This window comes from Scyliorhinus torazame, chromosome 9, assembly GCF_047496885.1.
Source record: "Scyliorhinus torazame isolate Kashiwa2021f chromosome 9, sScyTor2.1, whole genome shotgun sequence".
Classification (NCBI taxonomy): domain Eukaryota; kingdom Metazoa; phylum Chordata; class Chondrichthyes; order Carcharhiniformes; family Scyliorhinidae; genus Scyliorhinus; species Scyliorhinus torazame.
The window spans coordinates 158,094,097-158,117,190 of NC_092715.1; the positions used below are offsets into that span (position 1 = coordinate 158,094,097).

The 23,094-nt window shown below is 50.9% G+C and overlaps 1 protein-coding gene across 2 annotated transcripts in view; it reads right to left on the bottom strand.

Annotated features, from left to right (window-relative positions):
• LOC140429541 (kinesin-like protein KIF27) overlaps positions 1-23,094 on the bottom strand; it is a 187,551-nt gene that overhangs the window by 94,136 nt on the left and 70,321 nt on the right. For both annotated transcript variants that reach the window (XM_072516669.1, XM_072516670.1), the window contains one exon: positions 4,764-4,988. In XM_072516669.1, the coding sequence (XP_072372770.1) occupies positions 4,764-4,988 (225 nt within the window). The remainder of the gene's footprint in view (positions 1-4,763; positions 4,989-23,094) is intronic.

Consider the following 23,094-nt stretch of genomic DNA (forward strand, 5'->3'; position numbering starts at 1 on the left):
ACGTGATTAGTGCCCCCCCCTGCAACGCTCACACACATCTTCTACTCCTTCAAAGAATCGGCTCATCCTTGCCCTCGTGAGGTGTACTCTGTATACCACCTTCAGCTGTATCAGCCCCAACCTTGCGCACGAGGTGGAGGCATTCACTCTCCGGAGCACCCCACACCAGAACCTCTCCTCCATATCCTCTCCCAACTCTTCCTCCCACTTTGCTTTGATCCCTTCCACTCGTGCCTTCTCCTCTTCCAAAATAGCTCCATAAACCGCTGACACTACCCCCTTCTCCAGTCCCCCTGTCATCAGCACCTCCTCCAGCAATGTGGAGGCCGGCTCCACCTGGAAGCTCTGTATCTCCTTTCTGGCAAAATCTCGAACCTGCATGTATCTAAACATTTCCCCCTGCTCCCGCCCATACTTCGCTGCCAGCTCCTTCAGCCCTGCAAACCGACCCCTAAGAAACAAATCTATTAGTGTCTTAATCTCCTTCTCCCATTTCTGAAAATTTCCCTCCCATCTCCCTGGTTCAAATCTGTGGTTCCCCCGAATTGGCATTTCCCTTGGCCCTGCCCCCAACCCGAAGTGTTGGCGAAACTGCCTCCAAATTCTTAATGAAGCTATTATTACCGGACTCCCTGAGTATTTCCCCGGGGCTATCGGGAGTGGCACTGTTGCTAGTGCTTTCAATCCCGACCCCTTGCACAAACTCGCCTCCATTCTGACCCAATGGGAATCAACCCCTCTGACCCAGCTCCGCACTTTCTCCACATTCGCCGCCCAGTAGTAATACATCAGGTTCAGAAGACCCAAACCCCCTGCCTGCCTTCCCCTCTGTAGCAGCACCTTTCTCACTCTGGCCACCTTCCCTCCCCATATGAACGAAGTAATCCTTCCCTCAATCTCTCTGAAAAAAGCCTTTGGCAGGAAAATCGACAGGCATTGAAAAATAAACAGAAATCGCGGCAACAGATTCATTTTAACCGCCTGTACCCGACCCGCCAGTGACAGAGGGAGACCATCCCACCTTGCCAGATCAGCTTTCACTCTCCCCACCAAACTAGAAATGTTGTACCTGCAGAGCCCCCCCCCCCCCACTTCCGGACAACCTGCACCCCCAGGAACCTAAAGTGAGTCCCTGCCCTACGGAATGTCAGCCCCCCCCCCGCCCCCCCCACCCCTGCCCCCACCCCCGGCCGAGACACCACAAAATACTCACTCTTGTCTAGATTTAGTTTGTACCCCGAGAAAGACCCAAACACTCAAAGCAGCTCCACTATTCCCCCTCTTGACACACTCGGTTCCGACACGTATAACAGCAAGTCATCGGCATATAAAGACGCCCTATCCACCCCCCCCCCCCGCACTATTCCTTTCCATACCCCGAACTTCTTAATGCGATGGCCAACGGCTCAATCACGAGTGCAAACAGCAGGGGGAACATAGGACATCCCTGCCTAGTCTCACGGTGGAGAGCTGATGCTGTTTGTGTGCACACTCGCCCTCGGCTCCTTATATCGTCGCTTTACCCAGTTCACAAATCTTGGTCCAATCCCAAACCGCTCCAGAACTGCCATCAAGTACCCCCATTCTACCCGGTCAAACGCCTTCTCAGCGTCCAATGCCACAACCACCTCTGTTTCCTTCCACTCTGCCGGTGCCATAACGACGTTCAAAACCCTTCTAACGTTTGAAAAGAGCTGCCTCCCTCTCACGAACCCAGTCTGATCTTCACCTATCACCTTCGGGAGGCACTCCTCCAATCTACCCGCCAGTACCTTCGCCAATACCTTTGCGTCCACATTCAGAAGTGATATGGGCCTATACGACCCACACGCCGTTGGATCATTATCTTTCTTTGGCAACTGGGAAAGCGATGCCTGCCCCAAAGTTTGTGGCAACACCCCCTTCCCTATCGCCTCTTCAAATATCCCCACCATCAGGGGTGCCAGCTTATCCTTGAATTTTCTATAATATTCCACCGGAAACCCATCCGGCCCTGCCACCTTCCCCGACTGCATCCTCCCAATCGCATCCTTTATCTCCTGCTCCACTATCGCTCTTTCTAATGTAGCCCTGTCCCCCTCCCCTAACCTCGGGTACTCCAACCCATCTAGAAATTCCTGCGTCTCCTGGTCTCCCCCAGGTGGCTCTGACCTGTACAACCTCTCATAAAATTCCTCAAAAACCTTGTTAATCAGATCCGGAGCCACCACCAACTTCCCTGCCCTATCCCTCACCTAACAATTTCCCTTACCGCTGCCTCCCTCCGGAGCTGACCTGCTAACATGCCTTATCTCCATGTTCGTAAACTGCACCCCTTGCTTGTCTCAGTTGGCGCACCGCCTTCCTGGTAGATTGTCGGTCAAAGCTCGCCTGTAGTTCCTTCCTCTTTTCCAGCTTCGCTGGGTCTCCATCTTCTGCATAACTCCTATCTACCTCCAACATCTCATCTATTACACTCTGCCGCTCCAACCTCTCCTCTTTGTTCACCCTGCCTTAAACAAAATCACCTCACCCCTCACCACCGCCTTTAGAGCCTCCCAAACAACTGCCTTAGACACCTCACCCGTACAGTTGAAACCTACATATTCCTCAATTACCTTTTCAATTTTGTCACAGAACCCTTGGTCCCCCAAAAGTCCCACATCTAATTTCCACCACGGCCTCTGCACTACCCCCTTCTCCAGTACCATATCCACCCAATGCGAAGCATGATCTGACACTGCAATTGCCGAGTATTCAGACCCCTTAACCCCAGCCAGCAAAGCCTTCCCCACCACGAAAAAGTCGATCCACGAGTATACCTTATGGACTGCCGAAAAGAACGAGTACTCCCGTTCCCTCGGGTGCAGAAACCTCCAAGGGTCCACCCCTCCCATTTCCACCATTAGCCCAGCCAACGCCTTTGCCCCCCCTGATGGGACCAGCGGGCACGGCCGTGACCTGTCCAACCTTGGCTCCAGCACCAAGTTCCAGTCTTCCCCCCCCCCCCCCCACACTATCAGTTCGTCTGTGTCCAAGTCGGGGATGGCCCCAAACACCTTCTTTGCGAATCCCACATCATCCCAATTGGGACCGTATACACTTAAGAGCGCCACTAACCTCCCCTCCAGCGCCCCTGTCACAATCACATATCTAACCCCCTGATCTGCCACCACCTTCTCCATCTGGAAGCGTACTCTTTTGCTGATCATTACCGCTACCCCTCGAGCCCTTCCGTCAAATCCAGAGTGAAACACCTGACTAACCCAGCCCTTTTTAAGTCTCACCTGGTCCTTCACCCTCAAGTGAGTCTCTTGCAGCAGTGCTACATCGGCTTTCAAACTTTTAAGATGCGCAAGCACCCTTGACCTCTTGACCGACCTCCTAATCCTCTCACGTTCCACGTGACTATCCAAACTGGGGGTCTCTCACTCCCCCCACCCTTATTATCCACCATCATCATACCACCGGGCCCTGCCCCATGAGCCTGACCCGCCCCTATCCATTATTAACATCGAACCGCTCCCCCCCGCTCCCAAACCCCCCCCCGCCCTACATTTCCTCTCGAAAAAACATCTCCCGGCATCAATCCCTTCCCCCCCCCCCCACTTCGCTCGCCTCGTAGGCCCATCGTAATCTGCTAACCAGGCTCCAATGTCCGCAGCCCTCCTCTCACCTCACCTCCATTCACTAGCCGACTTTAGTTACACGGGATGTACTTATGCATACCAACACTTTATTAGTCTTGTTCAGTGAGCTTTCAAACTCATTCTTTTCCCTGGTATCTTACCTTTCATATTTACTACACTACTTTAACAGTGTCACTGTAGCAGATTCTATTTTTAATATTATCAATTACAAGTTCTAAATTTTAAGCAGGACATGCTGAGGACATCACAAGATTTTGAAAAGGCACAGATCCATCAGTGTGAAGTAATTAGCCAAAAGTGGAGGTCATGAGACTTTTGATGCACTCACAGTACAATAAATTTTATAGAGCAACGTTATTTCAATCCCTTATTTTGTCAAGATATTCACTTGTCTAAACCAGATGCCCAATGAAGACTTCTCACCTATTAAAATAAAACTATAGAAAAAAAACAATGGCCAGAAAGAGTGTCAAAGACTATTGAAAAAAGGTGGAAAAGCACTTACAAATGATTGTCATTGGACCCCAAATGTAAATTTAGATTTGAGTTGGGTGGAATGTGTACCATGATGGGTCACCTCACTTTACCACGCAGTACAGCAGAAAAGGCTAAGTTTTCATTTTTGTGGGACCATCAGGGGCTGCAGTGCTCCTGTAAGTTCCACATGAATAATGTGGGTAGCTCACATCCCAAATTCGCCCACACCCCATTCAAATATTATGCCAACTGGCACAAAATGAACTGCAGTGAGGCCAACTGTTTACTGAGAATGTGGTAATGAGGTCCATCCCTCAAAATGTATCAGGTTTCCTGTTAGTGGAAAACAATCAGCATTCTATTGTTGATTCCATCTGTATATTATTAAAAACAGGGATGGAAGTCGTTTTCACTTTGGATGGGGTGGTAAACCAGAGATAGCAGGGCAGCCTCTTGTTACCCTGTCCAATTCTTTGTTCCAGTGAAGTCAATGGAAGGAAAGTTGGACTAGACGTACAACGGGTGACTGGTGGACGTGAATCAACACAGAGTGAAAATGATCCAGAATCTTTCTATTTTTATTTCACCTAAATATAATCAGGTCACATCTAAGGTTTAGTCATATGGAAATATCATTTTCTCTTTCTAAACACATACCTTTCTGGGGTCTGTGCTGGGAGTAGCTTGACTGGATTGGATTATATTGAAGGACTTAAGGTGGATATTGGATAATGGCACACTGTGAGGTCGTCTTGCTGTGGTCACAGTTAAATCTATTCCTTCTGAACCTCGGCTATGAATTGAAACTTTGTCAGTTTTAAGGAGCTGTACTTTTTCCTGGAGTTGATCCATAATAAGTTGTTGTTCCACCATTTTGTCATTCTGTAAATGTAGGATTAAAAATAAAATAGTAAAAATCAAAATGTACAAAAGCAATCCTAGTTTTCTAATTATTTTCTTATAAATTTGTAAATGAATATTTTCTCATAGTTTTCTATCGGATACCTGGTGATATTTCTTAACTAAAAGAGTAGTCAGAATCACCTGCCTGTATCATGATTGAGTACATCAGCAAGAATTACACAAGTACACTGTGGGTCCTCCAATTTCCCCTTCCCCAGTGGGAAATCAACTATTCTCCACTCACTTGTCATCCTCAAACCACTGAAAGCTAAGATTGTAAAATGTTCCATGTCAAGGACAACAAGTGCAATTGATATCTTACTTATTTCTCTTAGCTTCCAGATCAAACAATGTGGGGCATAAACCATAAATTATAAAACCACCGTCAACAACACGGAGTCTGATCATTGGCCTGGAGATTGAAAAGTGAAAAGTAACAAGTTGCATGTTTTCTCATTATTTTCATTGCCTTATTCTTTATATATTTCCCTCATTGTACAAATCAATGACCCTACATCTAAATGCTAATAAATTGACTGTGATGCATTTTCAGATGTACTGTTGGTGAGAAAGCTGCTGTATAAATGCAAGTCATTTCTTTCTTTTCCTATCTCATGAGAAACTATTCAACGTCAACAACTGAGACCAGGGTGCAAAAATTTAGTAGCACAAGTGACAGCAGCCTGCTCATAGGAACTACTTTCTCAAACTTAGAATTAAAATGTCCCAATGTAAAACCCACATTGCAGTTATACCAAGAGTCTGATACCTGCAGTTCAGCCTTTAGATGTGTGCATTACAAGCCATTCAGGGGTCATGGTCATACCAAATGGAATAGGTGGATGGTTGACAGAAAAAAACCTTCACAAAGACTGGAAATATGTGTGGTTTCCTGTTTGATGTGATTTCATTGTTAAATCATGGGATTTTGTTAATGCAGCAAGTGTCATCAGATCGTTCAAAAAATGTGGAATATCCAATTCAATGGATGGAGAGAAAGAAGATTTGTTGCGATTGGGTGATGCAGAAATGAAAGTGCAACATTTGTCCAGAGCGAATCCTTACAATGATGCCATGGCCAAAGTGACTCAATGAATTACATGAACCCTTTGGTTGAATGCTGAAGACAATCAATTTGACGGTTTCAAAATGCTTTGAATGTGGTTAAAGGTATCTTTGTACAATTAATTCACTCATTGAACTGTGCCACGTTAATTTAGTATGAATTACCCGTGTTATGTTTTTTCTCACATTTCAAAAAGGCAACCAATACCCAATCCGGTTGTTCACATTTCATACTTGGAGTGTAATTCGACTCCCTTTTTGGCAGAATTTTTTGGAGGATTCAAAGGCCAGCTTATGTGCCGTGATCTGTAAATGCTCATGAAACACTCCGAACCCTGATGTCAGTTTTGGAAAGCAGCTGGAGTTATGGAAAATTTCTGTAGGCAAGATTCTGGGTGCGATTCTCCCGATCGGAGACAAACACACCCAATCAGCAGGGAAACCGGAGTGAGCTCAACGTGCCTCGCAATGGCACTTTTACCCTCAATCGAGTTTTCATGGCCATTCCATGGCACACCGGCGTGTTCGCTGGACCTGAGAGGAGCAGACCCTAATCTGACAGGTCCAGCTCATCTCAGAATGCTGCTGCAGCGTCCCCTCACCCCTTCAGTCCCACCCCTCAGCCTTTATCGGAGAACCCAGAAGCTCTGGAGAACAAACAGACATAGATTCTTAAAATAAAACTGCAGTTAGAAAGACAGCTGTTCCCTGGGCGACAGGGTGGCTCAATGGCTAGCACAACTGCCTCATGGCGCCGAGGACCCAGGTTCGATCCCGGCCCCGGGTCACTGTCCGTGTGGAGTTTGCACATTCTCACCGTGTCTGCGGGGGGTCTCACCCTCACAACCCAAAGATGTACAGGCTAGATGGATTGGCCACTCTAAATTGCCCCTTAAATTGGAAAAAAAAGAATTGGGCACATTAAATTTAAAAAAAGGAAAGACAGCTGTTCTTCTGAGTTAACGAAACCCTGCAGGGCTATATAAATAAACAATCTTAAAACCCCCTTTGAAACTTCCTGAAAGCTTATGAAAGTCAATGGTTTGTGAATTTGAATGTAAACAATGCAGTTCAAAGCTCTGAGGCATCTAGGCATACAAACAGATGAGAAAAAGTCAAAGGGCAATGAAATTGACTGTGAAAAAACTACTGCAAAGATTTGTACCACATTAAAGGGAATACCTTTACCTTCATCTCACAGTTCTTTGAGCTTGGCATACTGACAGCCAGTTTAAAGGGTTTGGGAAGGGGCTGGAAAGGACTGGTTGGGGGGGGGGGGGGGGAGCAGAGGGTCTCGTTATACGCAGACGACCTGCTCTTATATGTAGGGGATCCAGGGGCAGGGATGGGTGAAATCATGGCGACTCTGGGGGAATTTGGCCAGTTTTCGGGTATAAACTGAATATGACAAAGAGCGAGATGTTTGTAGCCCGGGCAAGGGGACAGGAGGGTCGGCTGGGGGAGCTACCATTTAGGTTAGTGGGGGACAGTTTTAGGTACTTAGGGATACAAGTGGCACGCGACTGGGGCTCGGTTACACAAGTTGAACTTGTCCCGGTTGGTTGAGCAGATGAGGGGCGAGTTTCGGAGATGGGATGCGCTACCGCTGTCGCTGGCTGGGAGGGTGCAGACGGTTAAGATGACGGTCCTACCGAGATGTTTATTTTTATTCCAATGCCTCCCAATTTTCATCCCGCGGTCCTTTTTTAAGAGGGTTAACAAAATCATTCTGGGCTTTGTCTGGGCGGGTAAGTCCCCGTGAGTGAAGAAGGTGAGACTCGTGAGGAATCAAGGGGAGGGGGGGCTTGCCCTGCCAAATTTCAGTAATTACTACTGGGCGGCCAACATTGCTAGGATTAGGAAATGAGTGGTGGGGGCAGGGTCGGTTTGGGGGCGGATGGAGGCAGCTTCATGTAGGGGCACCAGCTTGGGGGCGCTGATAACGGCACCTCTGCCATTCCCGCCAGCGAGATACTCCACCAGCCCCGTGGTGGTGGCAGCCGTGAGGATCTGGGGTCAGTGGAGGAGGTACGTTGGAGCAGTGGGAGCATCGGTTTGGTCCCCAATATGCGACAAGCAACGGTTTGCTCCGGGGAGCCTGGATGGGGGGGGTTTCGAGTATGGCGAAGAGCGGGAATTGAGAGGATGGGGGACCTGTTCCTGGAAGGGAGCTTCCCTAGCTTGAGGGCGCTGGAGGAGAAGTTCGGGTTCGTAAGAGGGAACGACTTCAGATATTTGCAGGTGCAGGCAGGTATCATCCTCCCACTCCTGCCACTAAGGGGGATCCAGGATAGGGTAGTGTCTAGGGGATGGGCGGGAGAGGGGAGTGTCTCGGATATTCATAAAGAACTTATGGGGGTGGAGGAGACGCAGACCGAGGAGCTGAGTAGTAAGTGGGAGGAGGAGCTTGGGGGTGAGATGGAGGATGGCTTAAGAACGGACGCGTTGAGCAGAGTCAACGCGACTGCTACATGCGCAAGGCTCAGCTTGATCCAATTCAAGGTGGTACACTGGGCCCACATGACAGTGGCCTGGATGAGTAGCTTCTTTGGGGTGGAGGTCAGGTGTGTAAAATGTGCGGGAGGACCAGCGAACCAGGTCCACATGTTCTGGGCGTGTCCAAAACTTTGGGGATATTGGCTGGGGTTTGCGGACGTTATGTCCAGAGTATTGAAAACAAGGGTGGCAATGAGTCCAGAGGTGGCGATTTGTGGGGTGTCGGAAGATCCAGGAGTCCAGGAGAAGAAAGAGGCAGATGTTCTGGCCTTTGCCTCCCTGGTAGCCCGGAGACGGACATTATTAGCTTGGAGGGACTCAAAGCCCCCGAAGTCGGAGACATGGTTAACCGACATGGCGAGCTTTCTCGGCCCAGAGAAGATTAAGTTTGCCTTGCGAGGGTCACTGTTAGGGTTCACCCGGAGGTGGCAACCATTCATTGACATCTTCGCGGAGAATTAATCGTCAGCAGGGGGGAGCAGGTGGGGGGCTAGGGTAGGTAGAATAGGGGGTTAAATAGGCAAATCTTGGAGAGATGGGAGTCGGTGTTTGCACTATGTTTATTGTTCTTTGTACATTGTTTTTATACTGTTGCTGTTTGTAATGCCAAAAATACCTCTTTAAAATTGTTTGTGAAAAAAAAAAGGGTTTGGGGTAGAATAATAGAATCCACTGTGCAGAAGGAGGCCATTCGGCTGATCGAGTCTGTACCGGCTCTTGGAAAGAACATCCTACTTAAGCCCACGCCTCCACCCGATCCCCGTAACCCAGTAACCCCACCTAACCTTTTTGGACACGAAGGGCAATTTATCATGGCCAATCCACCTAACCTGCACATCTTTGGACTGTGGGAAGAAACCGGAGCACCCGAATGAAACCCACACAGACATGGGGAGAACGTGCAGACTCCGCACAGACAGTGACCCAAGCTGGGAATCGAACCTGCGACCCTGGTGCTGTGCAAGCAACTCTGCTAACCACTATGCTACCGTGCTGCCCACTTTATTATCACGGTGCTGGATTTTTGAGATACTGACAAATGTTCACAGGGTTTAAAGGCTGCAGATGGAAAGAGTAGGAAAATAACCTTCATTTCAGGAAAGACCGCCGACATGAGACCCTCAGCACAAGCCCCTTCGACTCCCACCTCCCACGAAGGCCCCAATTCTACACCCTGGAGGCATTTGTAGGGAGGAGACTGTCCCTCATGTCATCCCTTGGACTGCAAACTGTAAGCTACTGTTTCTCATGATTTGCACCAATTCACACCAGCAGGACTCCTGGCTGAAGGCGGGTGTTCGGTTTCTGGAGCATCCCAGGAGCCAAGTGAATCGGGCGTCCGGCCCGTAAATTACATTCACAGCAGCTCTAATGAGTTATTTGCATGTCACCATCGGGTCCAGCTGGGAAACTCATCAGGAACATCGGCAAGTTCGCAGGGCTGGCTGGTAGACTTGCAATGGCGGGCTTCCAGGCAGGGGTCTGTCATGAGAATGTCACTTTAAGAAATGTTTGTCTGCTCAAGTTACTGCAGTGGTGTCAGAGTGTGGGTGGAGCTGGGCTGTCAGTCAGCTTTTAGTTTCACTTTGAGAAAAGCTTGGGTATGTCTGTGTCTTTTGGTTTGGTTTCAGTGTTGGAGCTGCAGCCAGCCAAAGAATGTGTAATGTTGTTCCCTCTGCCATGTAAAGACTAACTCTTGATCATTTGGTGAATTCAGAGTGATAACTGTTCTTAGTAGTGAATTTAAACCTGATGTGCTTCTGTTAAAAGTTTTTTTTTAAATGTCTTATGGATGTTAAAAGGAAAGTTTAAGGATTACTTAGTGTTGTATTCTTTGGGGGTTGTATTTGAATTGATGGTCGCCAAGATGTTTACTGTGTTTTAAAAAGGTTAACTTGAGTTCATAGAATACACATTGTTTTGCTTTAAAAAATACTTTTCGATTTCTGCTGTACCACACCTCGGGGGTGGGCCGTGTGCTCCCCATACCACAATCTAGTAAAAGTCGTGGGTCAGGTGAACTCCATGATACACTTTGGGTTCTCTAAACCCTGGCCCATAACAAATTGGGGGCTCGAGGGGGATAAAAGTCTATCTATTGGATTGGCATAGTGAACTTAAAGACAGTGAGGGGTGAGCATATTGTGGTTGCTTTTCAGGTGTGGTATTTCAGTTTAAGTAGGGAGTGTGTTGTGGACAATGGCTCTTTCAGAGGCTCTGAAGTTTTTGGGGGTGGAGACGGTCACACGGAGTACCTTACCGACAAAAACTAAAAGCAGACTGTTAGATTTGGCAAAAACAATGCAGGTAACATTACAAAATGCGAAAAGGTGAGGAAATTATGGTGGTGGCTAAGCATTTAAAGTTGCCTGAGAAACAGTTTGACTCATTGGAAATGGCAAAAATTCAGTTACAAATTAAACAAATGGAACATGAGGAGGAATTAAAGCAGCTTGAATCGGAAAGAGATAGAGAGAAAAGAGAGAGAGAGAGAGAGAGAGGAAAGAGAGAGAGTTTGAACTTCAGAAAATGGGCATGAAACATGGCAGTCATGTTTGGCGGATTTAAAGGGAAATGTACAGTTTGAGGATAGTGATGAGGATAAAGAGAAAGAGAGTCAAAGTCGAAGGCTTGGTGAGGATCTATTTAAATATGTCCAAGCATTGCCAAGGTTTTTTTTTTTTTTTTATAAATGTTTTATTGAAAATTTTTTCCCAAACAACAATTTTTCCCCTCTTACAAAGCAAACGCAACAATAACAATACAGAAATTTTAAACAATACACAAGTAACAAAACCCCTTTATCTTTGACCTAAACTAAACCCCCCCTCCCCCCCCCCGCCCCCCTCCCCCTGGGTTGCTGCTGCTGGTCATCTGTCTTCCCTCTAACGTTCCCCTAGGTAGTCGAGAAATGGCTGCCACCGCCTGGTGAACCCTTGAGCCGATCCTCTCAGGGCAAACTTTATCTGCTCCAGTTTAATGAACCCCGCCATATCATTTACCCAGGCCTCCAGTCCGGGGGGTTTCGCCTCCTTCCACATGAGTAGGATCCTGCGCCGGGCTACTAGGGACGCAAAGGCCACAACGTCGGCCTCTTTCGCCTCCTGCACTCCCGGCTCTTCCGCAACTCCAAATAGAGCTAACCCCCAGCCTGGTTTGACCCGGGCCTTCACCACCCGCGAAATCACTCCCGTCACTCCCTTCCAATACCCTTCCAGTGCCGGGCATGCCCAAAACATATGTGCGTGGTTTGCCGGGCTCCCGCCACACCTCCCACATTTGTCCTCCACTCCAAAGAACCTGCTCAATCTTGCTCCCGTTATGTGTGCTCTATGTAGCACCTTAAATTGAATCAGGCTAAGCCTGGCGCATGAGGAAGAGGAATTTACCCTGCTTAGGGCATCAGCCCACATACCCTCCTCTATCTCCTCCCCTAGTTCTTCTTCCCACTTTCCTTTTAGTTCGCCCACCGACTCCTCCCCCTCTTCCCTCATCTCTCGGTAAATCTCTGACACCTTGCCCTCTCCGACCCACACCCCTGAAAGCACCCTGTCCTGTATCCCCTGTGTCGGGAGCAATGGAAATTCCCTCACCTGTTGTCTAGTAAATGCCCTCACCTGCATATATCTCAAGAAATTTCCCCGGGGCAACTTATACTTTTCCTCCAATGCTCCCAAGCTCGCAAAAGTCCCATCTATAAATAAATCTCCCACCCTCCTAATTCCCAACTGGAACCAGCTCTGAAATCCTCCATCCATTCTTCCTGGGGCGAACCTATGGTTGTTCCTGATTGGGGACCCCACCAGGGCTCCCCGCACCCCTCTCTGTCGCCTCCACTGTCCCCAGATATTCAATGTTGCCGCCACCACCGGGTTCGTGGTAAACTTTTTAGGTGAGATCGGTAGCGGCGCCGTCACCAGCGCCTCTAAACTCGTCCCTTTACAGGACTTTCTCTCCAGTCTTTCCCACGCCGCTCCCTCACCCTCCATCATCCATTTACGTATCATTGCCACATTGGCGGCCCAATAGTAATCGCCCAAGTTCGGTAGTGCCAATCCTCCTCTGTCCCTACTACGCTGAAGGAACCCCCTCCTTACTCTCGGAACTTTCCCTGCCCACACGAAGCTCGTGATGCTCCTGTCTATTTTATTAAAAAAGGTCTTAGTGATTAGTATAGGGAGACATTGAAATACAAATAAGAACCTCGGGAGGACCATCATCTTAATTGCTTGCACCCTGCCCGCCAGCGATAGAAGCTGCATGTCCCACCTCTTGAAGTCCTCCTCCATTTGTTCTACCAACCGTGTCAGATTAAGTCTGTGCAAGGTTCCCCAGCTCCTAGCGATCTGAATCCCCAGGTATCGGAAGTTTCTTTCCACTTTCCTTAGAGGCAAGCCTTCTATCTCTCTACTCTGGTCCCCTGGATGTATCACAAATAATTCACTCTTCCCCATGTTTAGCCTATACCCCGAGAAATCCCCGAACCCCCTCAAAATTCGCATAACCTCTATCATTCCCCCCGCTGGGTCCGACACGTATAACAATAGGTCATCCGCATATAACGAGACTCGGTGTTCTTCTCCCCCTCTAATCACCCCTCTCCATTTCCTGGAGTCTCTCAACGCCATGGCCAGAGGTTCAATTGCCAACGCGAACAACAATGGAGACAGCGGGCATCCCTGTCTTGTTCCCCTATATAGTCGGAAATACTCCGATCTATGTCGACCTGTAACTACGCTTGCCGTTGGAGCCCCATAAAGAAGTCTAACCCAGCTAATAAACCCGTTCCCAAACCCAAACCTCCTTAACACTTCCCATAAATACTCCCACTCCACCCTATCAAATGCCTTCTCTGCGTCCATTGCCGCCACTATCTCTGCCTCCCCCTCCACTGGGGGCATCATTATCACCCCTAATAGTCGTCGCACGTTAACATTCAGTTGTCTCCCTTTTACGAACCCTGTCTGGTCTTCGTGCACCACCCCCGGGACACAGTCCTCTATCCTCGATGCCAGTACCTTTGCCAACAATTTGGCGTCCACGTTCAACAATGAAATGGGTCTATAGGACCCGCACTGCAACGGATCTTTATCCCTCTTCAAAATTAACGACATCGTCGCCTCCGACATCGTCGGGGGTAGAGTCCCCCCTTTCCTGGCCTCATTGAACGTCCTCACCATCAACGGGGCCAACAAGTCCACATATTTTCTGTAATACTCCACCGGGAACCCGTCTGGTCCTGGGGCCTTCCCTGCTTGCATGCTTCCCAGTCCCTTAATAACCTCGTCCACCCCAATCGGTGCCCCCAGGCCTACCACCCCCCGCTCCTCCACTTTCGGGAACCTCAATTGGTCCAGGAACTGCCGCATCCCCTCCTCTCCCTCTGGGGGTTGAGACCTATACAGTTCCTCATAGAAGGTCTTGAACACCTCATTTATCTTTCCTGCCCTTCGCACCGTGTCTCCCCTTTCGTCTCTAATTCCTCCTATTTCCCTCGCTGCTGCCCTCTTTCGCAATTGATGAGCCAACAGGCGACTCGCCTTTTCCCCATATTCATACCTCCTCCCCTGTGCCTTCCTCCACAGTACCTCCGCCTTTCTGGTGGTCAGAAGGTCAAATTCCGTCTGGAGTCGTCTCCTCTCCCTGTACAATTCCTCCTCCGGGGTCTCTGCAAATTCCCTATCCACCCTTAAAATCTCCCCCAGTAATCTTTCCCTTTCCTTGGCCTCTGTTTTCCTTTTGTGGGCCCCAATGGAGATCAGCTCTCCTCTGACCACCGCTTTTAGTGCTTCCCATACCACTCCCACAGGGACCTCGCCGTCGTCATTGACCTCCAGGTATCTCTCAATACACCCCCGCACTCTTGCACACACTCCCTCATCCGCCATCAGTCCCACATCTAATCGCCAGAGTGTTCTCTGCTCCCTTTCCTCTCCTAATTCCAGGTCCACCCAATGTGGGGCATGATCCGAAACCGCTATGGCTGAGTACTCAGCTTCTTCCACCCTAGAGATCAACGACCTTCCCAAAACAAAAAAATCTATCCGGGAGTACACTTTATGGACATGGGAGAAGAAGGAATACTCCCTAGCCCTAGGTCTAAGAAATCGCCATGGATCCACTCCCCCCATTTGGTCCATAAACCCCTTAAGTACCTTGGCCGCTGCCGGCCTTCTTCCGGTCCTTGAGCTGGATCTATCTAGCCCCGGGTCCAGCACCGTATTAAAGTCCCCTCCTAAAATCAAGTTTCCTACCTCCAGGTCCGGTATACGCCCCAGCATCCGTCTCATAAATCCCGCATCGTCCCAGTTTGGGGCATACACGTTAACCAACACGACCTCCATTCCCTCCAGCCTGCCACTCACCATTACATATCTACCTCCGCTATCTGCTACGATGTTCTTTGCTTCAAATGCGACCTGTTTCCCCACCAAAATGGCCACCCCTCTATTCTTTGCGTCCAGTCCTGAGTGGAACACCTGTCCCACCCATCCTTTCCTTAGCCTAACTTGGTCCGCCACCTTTAGGTGCGTCTCTTGGAGCATAACCACGTCTGCCCTTAGTCCTTTCAAATGCGCGAGCACTCGGGCCCTTTTTATCGGTCCGTTCAGGCCTCTCACGTTCCACGTGATCAGCCTCACTAGGGGGCTACCTGCCCCCCTCCCGTGTCGACTAGCCATTACCTTCTCTAGGCCAGTCCCATATCCCGCCTCCGCGCTCCCGCTCGCTCCCCCAGCGTCGCACACCATCCCCGCCCACCCACTCTTTAGCCATTTCCTTTTGGATTTCCGCAGCAGCAACCCAGTTGTCCCCCCCCCCCTTCTCCCTCCCTCCTCCCCTCCCCGCTAGATCTCTTTCTAGCTTGATTGCTCCCCCCATATTACTTCCGTAAGTCAGCTAACTTCAACTGACCCCGGCTACTCCTGCTCACTCCTCGACCCCCCCCATGTGGGGAACTCCCATCCGCCTTGCGCCTGTCTTCCCGCCTTATTCTTTCTGGTGCGGGAACATCCCTTTACCTGACCCGCCTCTTATGGCGCAGCTCCCTTTCCCCTCCCCCTCCCCTTCCCCATTCTCCAACTATGTCCCGTCTTTCCCCCCTCACCGGCGCCCACATTTCCCCAATGTCTCCCCCCTTCCCTGTTTACTTCTCAATTAACTTCCACCGTAACATTAACAATAACATTTCCTGCAGCATCAGTCCCTCAGTTCCGATCCAATTTCTCTTCTTTGATGAAGGTCCATGCTTCCTCCGCCGTCTCGAAATAATGGTGTCTCTCCTGATACGTGACCCATAGTCTTGCCGGCTGCAGCATCCCGAACTTCACCTTCCTTTTATGCAACACCTCTTTGGCTCGGTTGAAGCTCGCCCTCCTTCTCGCCACCTCCGCACTCCAATCCTGGTATACCCGTACCACTGCATTCTCCCATCTGCTACTCCGCACCCTTTTAGCCCATCTCAGGACCTCTTCTCTATCCTTAAGGCGGTAAAATCGCACGATTATCGCCCTGGGTGGTTCTCCCGCTTTTGGTCTTCTCGCCGGAATCCGATTTGCCCACTCCACCTCCAAGGGGCCCGTAGGGGCCTCAGCACCCATCAGTGAGCTCAGCATCGTACTTGCGTACGCTCCACAGTCCACTCCTTCCACACCCTCAGGGAGACCCAGTATCCGAAGGTTCTTCCTTCGCGCTCCATTTTCTAGGGCTTCGATCCTTTCAGTACACTTTTTATGAAGTGCCTCGTGCGTCTGTGTCTTAACCGCCAGGCCCAGGATCTCGTCCTCAATATCTGTCACCTTCTGCTCCACCACACGGAGCTCTGTCTCCTGGGTCTTTAATGTCTCCTTGAGCCCCTCAATTGCCTGTAGCAACGGGGTCAGCACCTCCCTCTTCAGCAGCTCCACGCACCGTCTCACAATTTCATGCTCAGGCCCCCATGTCGCCTGCGCTTTCTCCGCCGCCATCTTGTACTTCTCTCTTTCTGACCCTTTGGTCGACGATTCCTCGCGCTGCAGCCGCCGCCGCCGGTTTTTTCCTCCTTCGTTTGGGGGGGACTCCCTTCTCACACGCCCCACACCGGGTTGCGTCGTCGAAAAATTCCCCGTTGGGGCTCTTAAAAGAGCCCGAAGGTCCGTCGGAGCTGGAGCCGCCGAAGCGTGCGGCTAGCTAGGCATCACCGCAACCGGAAGTCCCTTCAGTGGCCTTGATGAGGTCTTTTCACAGTTGTTCCCTCTGCTGCTAGAATTCACCTTTGATACAGGCCCTCAGGTCAGCTTGCAGCTTTAAGCTTGCCCTTCCCCCGCCTGCATGCTGGAAGAGGCCCTGTTTATCCTGTAGTTGCAGCCAAATCTTTCACTGTTTCTGCGTGTGTCTGGCAACCAAGAGACATACCCTTCCTAGGGGACACTGTCGGGGGAATATTGCCGCCTTCTTCCCACACCGGGAAATGTCAAACAAATGCCGTGGGGGCCCTGTAAAAGAGCCCAAAAGTCCGTTCCAAGCAGGAGCTGCCGAATATGCGACCTAGCTCTGCATAGCCGCACCCGGAAGTCAGCATTGCCAAGGTTTGACGAGAAGGAGGTAGAAGCCCTTTTCATTTCATTTGAGAAGGTGGCTAAACAAATGAAATGGCCACAGGACATGTGGGTATTACTGATTCAAACAAATCTGGTAGGAAGGGCTAGTGAAGTGTTTGCATCACTACTGGAGGAGATATCTGGGACGTATGAGGAGGTGAAAAAAATCCATCTTGGGTGTATATGAACTAGTACCTGAAGCCTACAGACAAAGGTTTAGAAATTTTAAGGAAAGAATTTGGTCAAACATACATGGAGTTTGAAAGGCTCAGAGTAATTTTGATAGGTGGACAAGGGCTTTGAAAATAGACCAGACGTATGAAGCCCTCAGAGAAATTATACTTTTGGAGGAGTTTAAAAATTCAATTCCTGATGTAGTGAGAACTCACGTGGAAGAGCAGAGGGTTAAAACTGGGAGATTAGCAGCAGAAATGGCAGATGATTATGAATTAGTTCATAAATCAAAGCTTGGTTTCCAACATCAGTTTCAGCCTGTGAGGGATAGAAACTGGGGGACATGAGAAATACTCAAGTGGTAGAGGTAAAGGTGATCAGATGGGAGATAATAAGGAGAGTGTACCTCAGATTAAAAAAGAAATCCAGGAGGGTGGAAAAGAAATGAAAAGTTTCAAATGTTTTCACTGTAATAAACTTGGCTATGTAAAGTCACAGTGTTGGTGGTTGAAGAAAAGCACTGGGAAGGCTGATGTGGTAAAACAGGATAAGACAGTGGGGTTTGTTAAAGTGATAAAGGAAAGCCCAAGTGAAGCGAAGGAGGTGCATAAGATTGTACAGCCTGATCAAGAGGTGATTTTTTTTAAAAATGTATTTGTTTTTATTCAAAGTTTTTCAACAATTTTTACAAACCACTACAAAAAGGAAAACAATGAAAAGAAAACATAGCAATAAAACAGAAAACAACTTAACCATTTAACAATTTAACAAAACAAGGTGGGGTATCTGCCCTTTACAAATGAAATCCATCCACCGCCCCAACCATCCCCCCACCTCCCCCTCCCCCTGGTTTGCTGCTGCTGCTGACCTCCACCTAACGTTCCACAAGAAAGTCAAGGAACGGTTGCCACCGCCTGGAGAACCCCTGCAAGGACCCTCGCAAGGCAAACTTTATCCTCTCCAACCTGAGAAATCCCGCCATGTCACTGACCCAAGGCTCTACGCTTGGGGGTTTCGCGTCCCTCCACATTAACAAGAGCCTTCTCCGGGCTACCAAGGAGGCAAAGGCCAGAACTCCGGCCTCTTTCAACTCCTGCACTCCCGGATCGTCTGATACCCCAAATATCGCTATCCCCCAGCTGGGTTTTACTCGAGTATCCAAGACCTTGGACATAGCCTTTGCAAAGCCTTTCCAAAATCCTGTAAGTGCCGGGCATGCCCAGAACATATGGACATGATTTGCTGGGCTCCCTGAGCACCTCACACACCTGTCCTCCACCCCAAAGAACTTACTCATTCTCGCCACTGTCATATGCGCCCGGTGCACCACCTTAAACTGAATCAGGCTAAGCCTGGCGCAAGATGAGGAGGAATTGGCCCTGCCCCGGGCGTCAGCCCACAGGTTCTCATCCAGCTCCTCACCCAGCTCCTCCTCCCACTTGCCCTTCAGCTCCTCCACCGAGGCCTCCTCCGCCTCCTGCAGCTCCTGATATATTTCTGATATCTTGCCATCCCCTACCCACATGCCCGAGACCACCCTGTCCTGTATCCTCCGGGCAGGCAGCAGCGGGTATTCCCCCACCTGTTTTTCACGAACGCCCGAACCTGCATGGACCTAAAGGTATTCCCTGGGGGTAGCCCAAATTTCTCCTTCAGCGCCCTCAGACTAGCAAAAGTCCCATCAATGAACAAGTTTTGATACCCGCCCTGTGCCAACTTAGGAACCCCCCGTCTATTCTACTCGGAACAAACCTGTGATTATTCCGTATCGGGGCCCAGACTGAAGCCCTTGCCTCCCCCCTGTGCCGTCTCCACTGCCCCCAGATCCACAATGTCGCCGCCACCACCGGGCTCGTGGTATACTGCGTAGGTGGAAACGGCAATGGTGCCGTTATCAGTGCCCCCAAGCTAGTATTTTTACAAGACGCCGCCTCCACGCCGCCCATCTCCCTCCATTACCCATTTCCGAATCATGGATATACTCGCTGCCCAGTAATAGCTGCAAAGGTTCAGCAGCGCCAACCCCCCCCCCGAACCAACCCCCTCCAGTTTCTGAACTCCCTCAACGCCATGGCCAGCGGCTCGATCGCCAGGGCAAACAGCAGGGGGGACAGGGGGCACCCCTGCCTCGTCCCTCGATGTAAACTAAAGTACCCCCACCGCAGCCGGTTCGTCGACACACTCGCTACCGGGGCCTGATACAACAATTTGACCCACCCTATAAATTCCTCTCCAAACTCAAATCTGCCTAACACTTCCCACAGGTACTCCCACTCCACCCGATCGAAGGCTTTCTCCGTGTCCATTGCCGCCACCACTTCTGCATCCCCTCCCCCTTCCGAGGGCATCATGATCACATTCATGAGCCTCCGCGCATTCGTATTCACCTGCCTGCCCTTCACAAACCCCGTCTGATCCTTATTGATCACTCCCGGGACACAGTCCTCAATCCGAGTGGCCAAAATCTTGGCCAACAGCTTGGCATCCACCTTAAGGAGGGAAATCGGCCTATAGGAGCCACATTGCAACGGGTCCCTATCTCGCTTGAGGATAAGCGAGATCAGAGCCTGCGACATCGTCGGGGGAAGGGTTCCCTTTTCCTTAGCCCCATTGAAAGTCGTCAACAACAGCGGACCCAGCAGCTCCGAGAATTTCCTATAAAACTCTACGGGATACCCATCCGGTCCCGGGGCCTTGCCCGCCTGCATACCCCCTAACCCCTTAACCAGTTCCTCCATCTCAATCGGGGCCCCCAATCCCTCTACTCACCCTTCCTCCACCTGTGGAAACCTCAGTTGGTCCAGGAGCTGCCTCATCCCCTCCCCCCCCCCCCCCCGCTCCGGGGATTCTGGCTCGTACAATTTGCCATAAAAATCCTTGAAGACCTTGTTAATCCTTGCCAAGCACAGCACCATGTTACCCCCCCCCCATCTCTAATTCCCCCAATCTCCCTGACCGCCTCTCTCTTCCACAGCTGATGCGCCAGTATCCTACTTGCCTTCTCCCCATACTCGTACGATCAAGAGGCGATTGATAAGAAGGTGCCAGATCTCTTTAAAGAATTTACTTGTGTGGGTAAAGTTTACTCATGTGTATCAGGAGGGGCAGGTAAAAAAGTCACAATTTTAAGAGATACGGGAGCTAGTCAATCATAAATGGTAAGAGATGAGGAGTTATGTAGTTTGGGAAGAATATTGCCAGAAAAGGTGGTAATATGTGGAATTCAGGTTGAGAAGAGTAGTGTTCCATTATATAAGGGAAGGTTGGAAAGTCCAGTGAAGAGTGGTGAAGTGGTAGTAGGAGTAATAGAGAAACTATCTTGTCCAGGAATACAGGGCGCGATTCTCCACTCCCACGGCGGTTGGGAGAATCGCCTGGGCCGTCAGAATTTCCCGCGACGCTGGTCCGACGCCCTCCCGCGATTCTCCCAAGCAGCGGGAACGGCCCGGTCGAGTTTCGCGGGCAGCAGGGCGGAGAATCGCCCGAGACATCCAAAACGGCGATTCTCCGGCACCCCTGCCATTCTCAGGTCCGGATGGGCCGAAGTCCCGACGGCGTGACCCCAGTTCACGCCGTCGCCGTTCACACCTGCTTTTTATAGTCAGCAAGTCGTGCTGGCTGACGCTGAGCAGGGAGGAGGTGAGCAGACTGTTGCGCAGCGTCTGGAGACCGTGTCGGCTTACCCGAGAAGGGTGCGGCCAAAGGGGGGGTGCGGGAGAGTGTGCAGGTGGGGGGGGGGGGATGTGGGAGAGTGTGCAGGTGGGGCGGGGGGGGGGGGGGGGGAAGAGGGTGCAGGTGGGAGGGGGGGGTGCGGGAGAGTGTGCAGGTGGGGGGGGGGTGGGAGAGGGTGCAGGAGAGTGTGCAGGTGGGGGGGGGTGGGAGAGGGTGCAGGTGGGAGGGGGGTGGGAGAGCGTGCAGGTGGGAGGGGGGGTGGGAGAGCGTGCAGGTGGGAGGGGGGGTGGGAGAGCGTGCAGGTGGGAGGGGGGGTGGGAGAGCGTGCAGGTGAGAGGGGGGATGGGAGAGCGTGCAGGTAGGAGGGGGGATGGGAGAGCGTGCAGGTGGGAGGGGAGGTGGGAGAGCGTGCAGGTGGGGAGGGGAATGAGGGAGTGGCGTGCAGGTGGGAGGGGGGGATGAGGGAGAGTGTGCAGGTGGGAGGGGGTGAGGGAGAGTGTGCAGGTGGGAGGGGGGTGAGGGAGAGTGTGGATGATATCGTCCATCTGCGGATGCCACAGGTCAGCCGCCCTGATATGGCAGGACGGTGACGAGGACACGGCCGCAGGGTGCGTGTGGCTGATGGGCACAGGAGAGTGGCACACTGGTGAGCAGTACAGTGTGAACTGACCGTTGGGCGCAGACAGTGACCAGGTGTTAGGCTGGCTGCGTGTCTGCAGCGCGACCAGGCCATCGGGACACACAGGTATCCCATGCAGCCCGGCTGACGAGGTGTGGAAGAACCTCCGTGTAACATGTTGTATCTCTGCCCCCCACCACCCTCCTGCAGGTCACCATGTATGCCAACTAGACAGCGATGTTCACTGCTGTGGTTGGAGCAGCAGCTCTGGAGTTTGCCATCTGGCAGCGTAGAGTCGGACGGCCCACAGTGGCTGCAGATGCAGCGGTCGCCGGTGCAGCAGAGGGGATGGCCGCGGAGTGGCCCGTCGTCGCCTCGCAGGCCGCAGGCGCTCAGGACCCGAATGTACAGGGGGATGCCGAGGGGAACATTGACCACCAGACGGTGAGGAATGCAGAGGAAGTGCTTGGGGGGGGAGCAGGAGGATCCACTGATGGTGGTGCCAGGACGCCACAGGCGTCCAGCGTCCAGCAAGGCCGAGGGTGTACCGTGACAGAATGTCGTTCGAGGCCCTAACGGACATCACATGCAGGAGGAGACTACGGTTCAGCAGGGAGACGGTCGCACATATATGCCAGCTCGTGGCGCACCTCGCACCACGTGGAATGGGAGGAGGACACGCGATACCAGTCTCCGTCAAGGTGACGGTGGCCCTAAACTTCTATGCGACCGGTTCCTTCCAGGCGCCGAGCGGGGACCTATCCGGGGTATCACAGGCATCGGTCCACAGGTGCATCAGGGCCGTCACCGACACCTTGTACGCCATCGCGGACAGGTACATTCCCCGAGGACCGAGCACAGCAGGAAGCACGGGCATGTGGATTCGCCAAGGTGACCGGGATACCGATGGTCCAGGGTGTCATCGATGGTGTGCACATCCCCATGCGCCCGCTTGCAGACAGCAGGGATGTGTTCATGAACAGAAAGGGTGCATACTCCTCGACGGCGTTCACGACGGCGCGGCCACTTCGGCGTGGGAGTGGAGAATCGCGCCCACAGTTTATCTTGGGTAATGATATCGCTGGATCGCAGGTGGGAGTGATGTCTACTGTGGTTGATAAGCCAGTGGAAAATCAGACAACTGAAGTGTTGAAGGAAGAGTATCCTGGGATTTTTCCAGATTGTGTAGTAACAAGGTCGCAAAGTCACATGTTAAGACAAGAGGAGAAATCAAAGAGTGAAGATGAAGTTGAAGTGCAATTATCAGAAACTATTTTTGATCAGATGGTTGAAAAAGAACAAGAACAGGTGGGGGATTAGGCGGATATTTTTAGTTCAGGAAAATTGGCGGAGTTACAACAAAAAGATATAGAAAAAAAACGGATGTAACAGAAAGCATATACGGAAGAGGAATCTGAGTGTATACCAGAGTGTTATTACCGTAAAAGTGATGTCTTGATGAGAAAATGGAGACCTTTACATA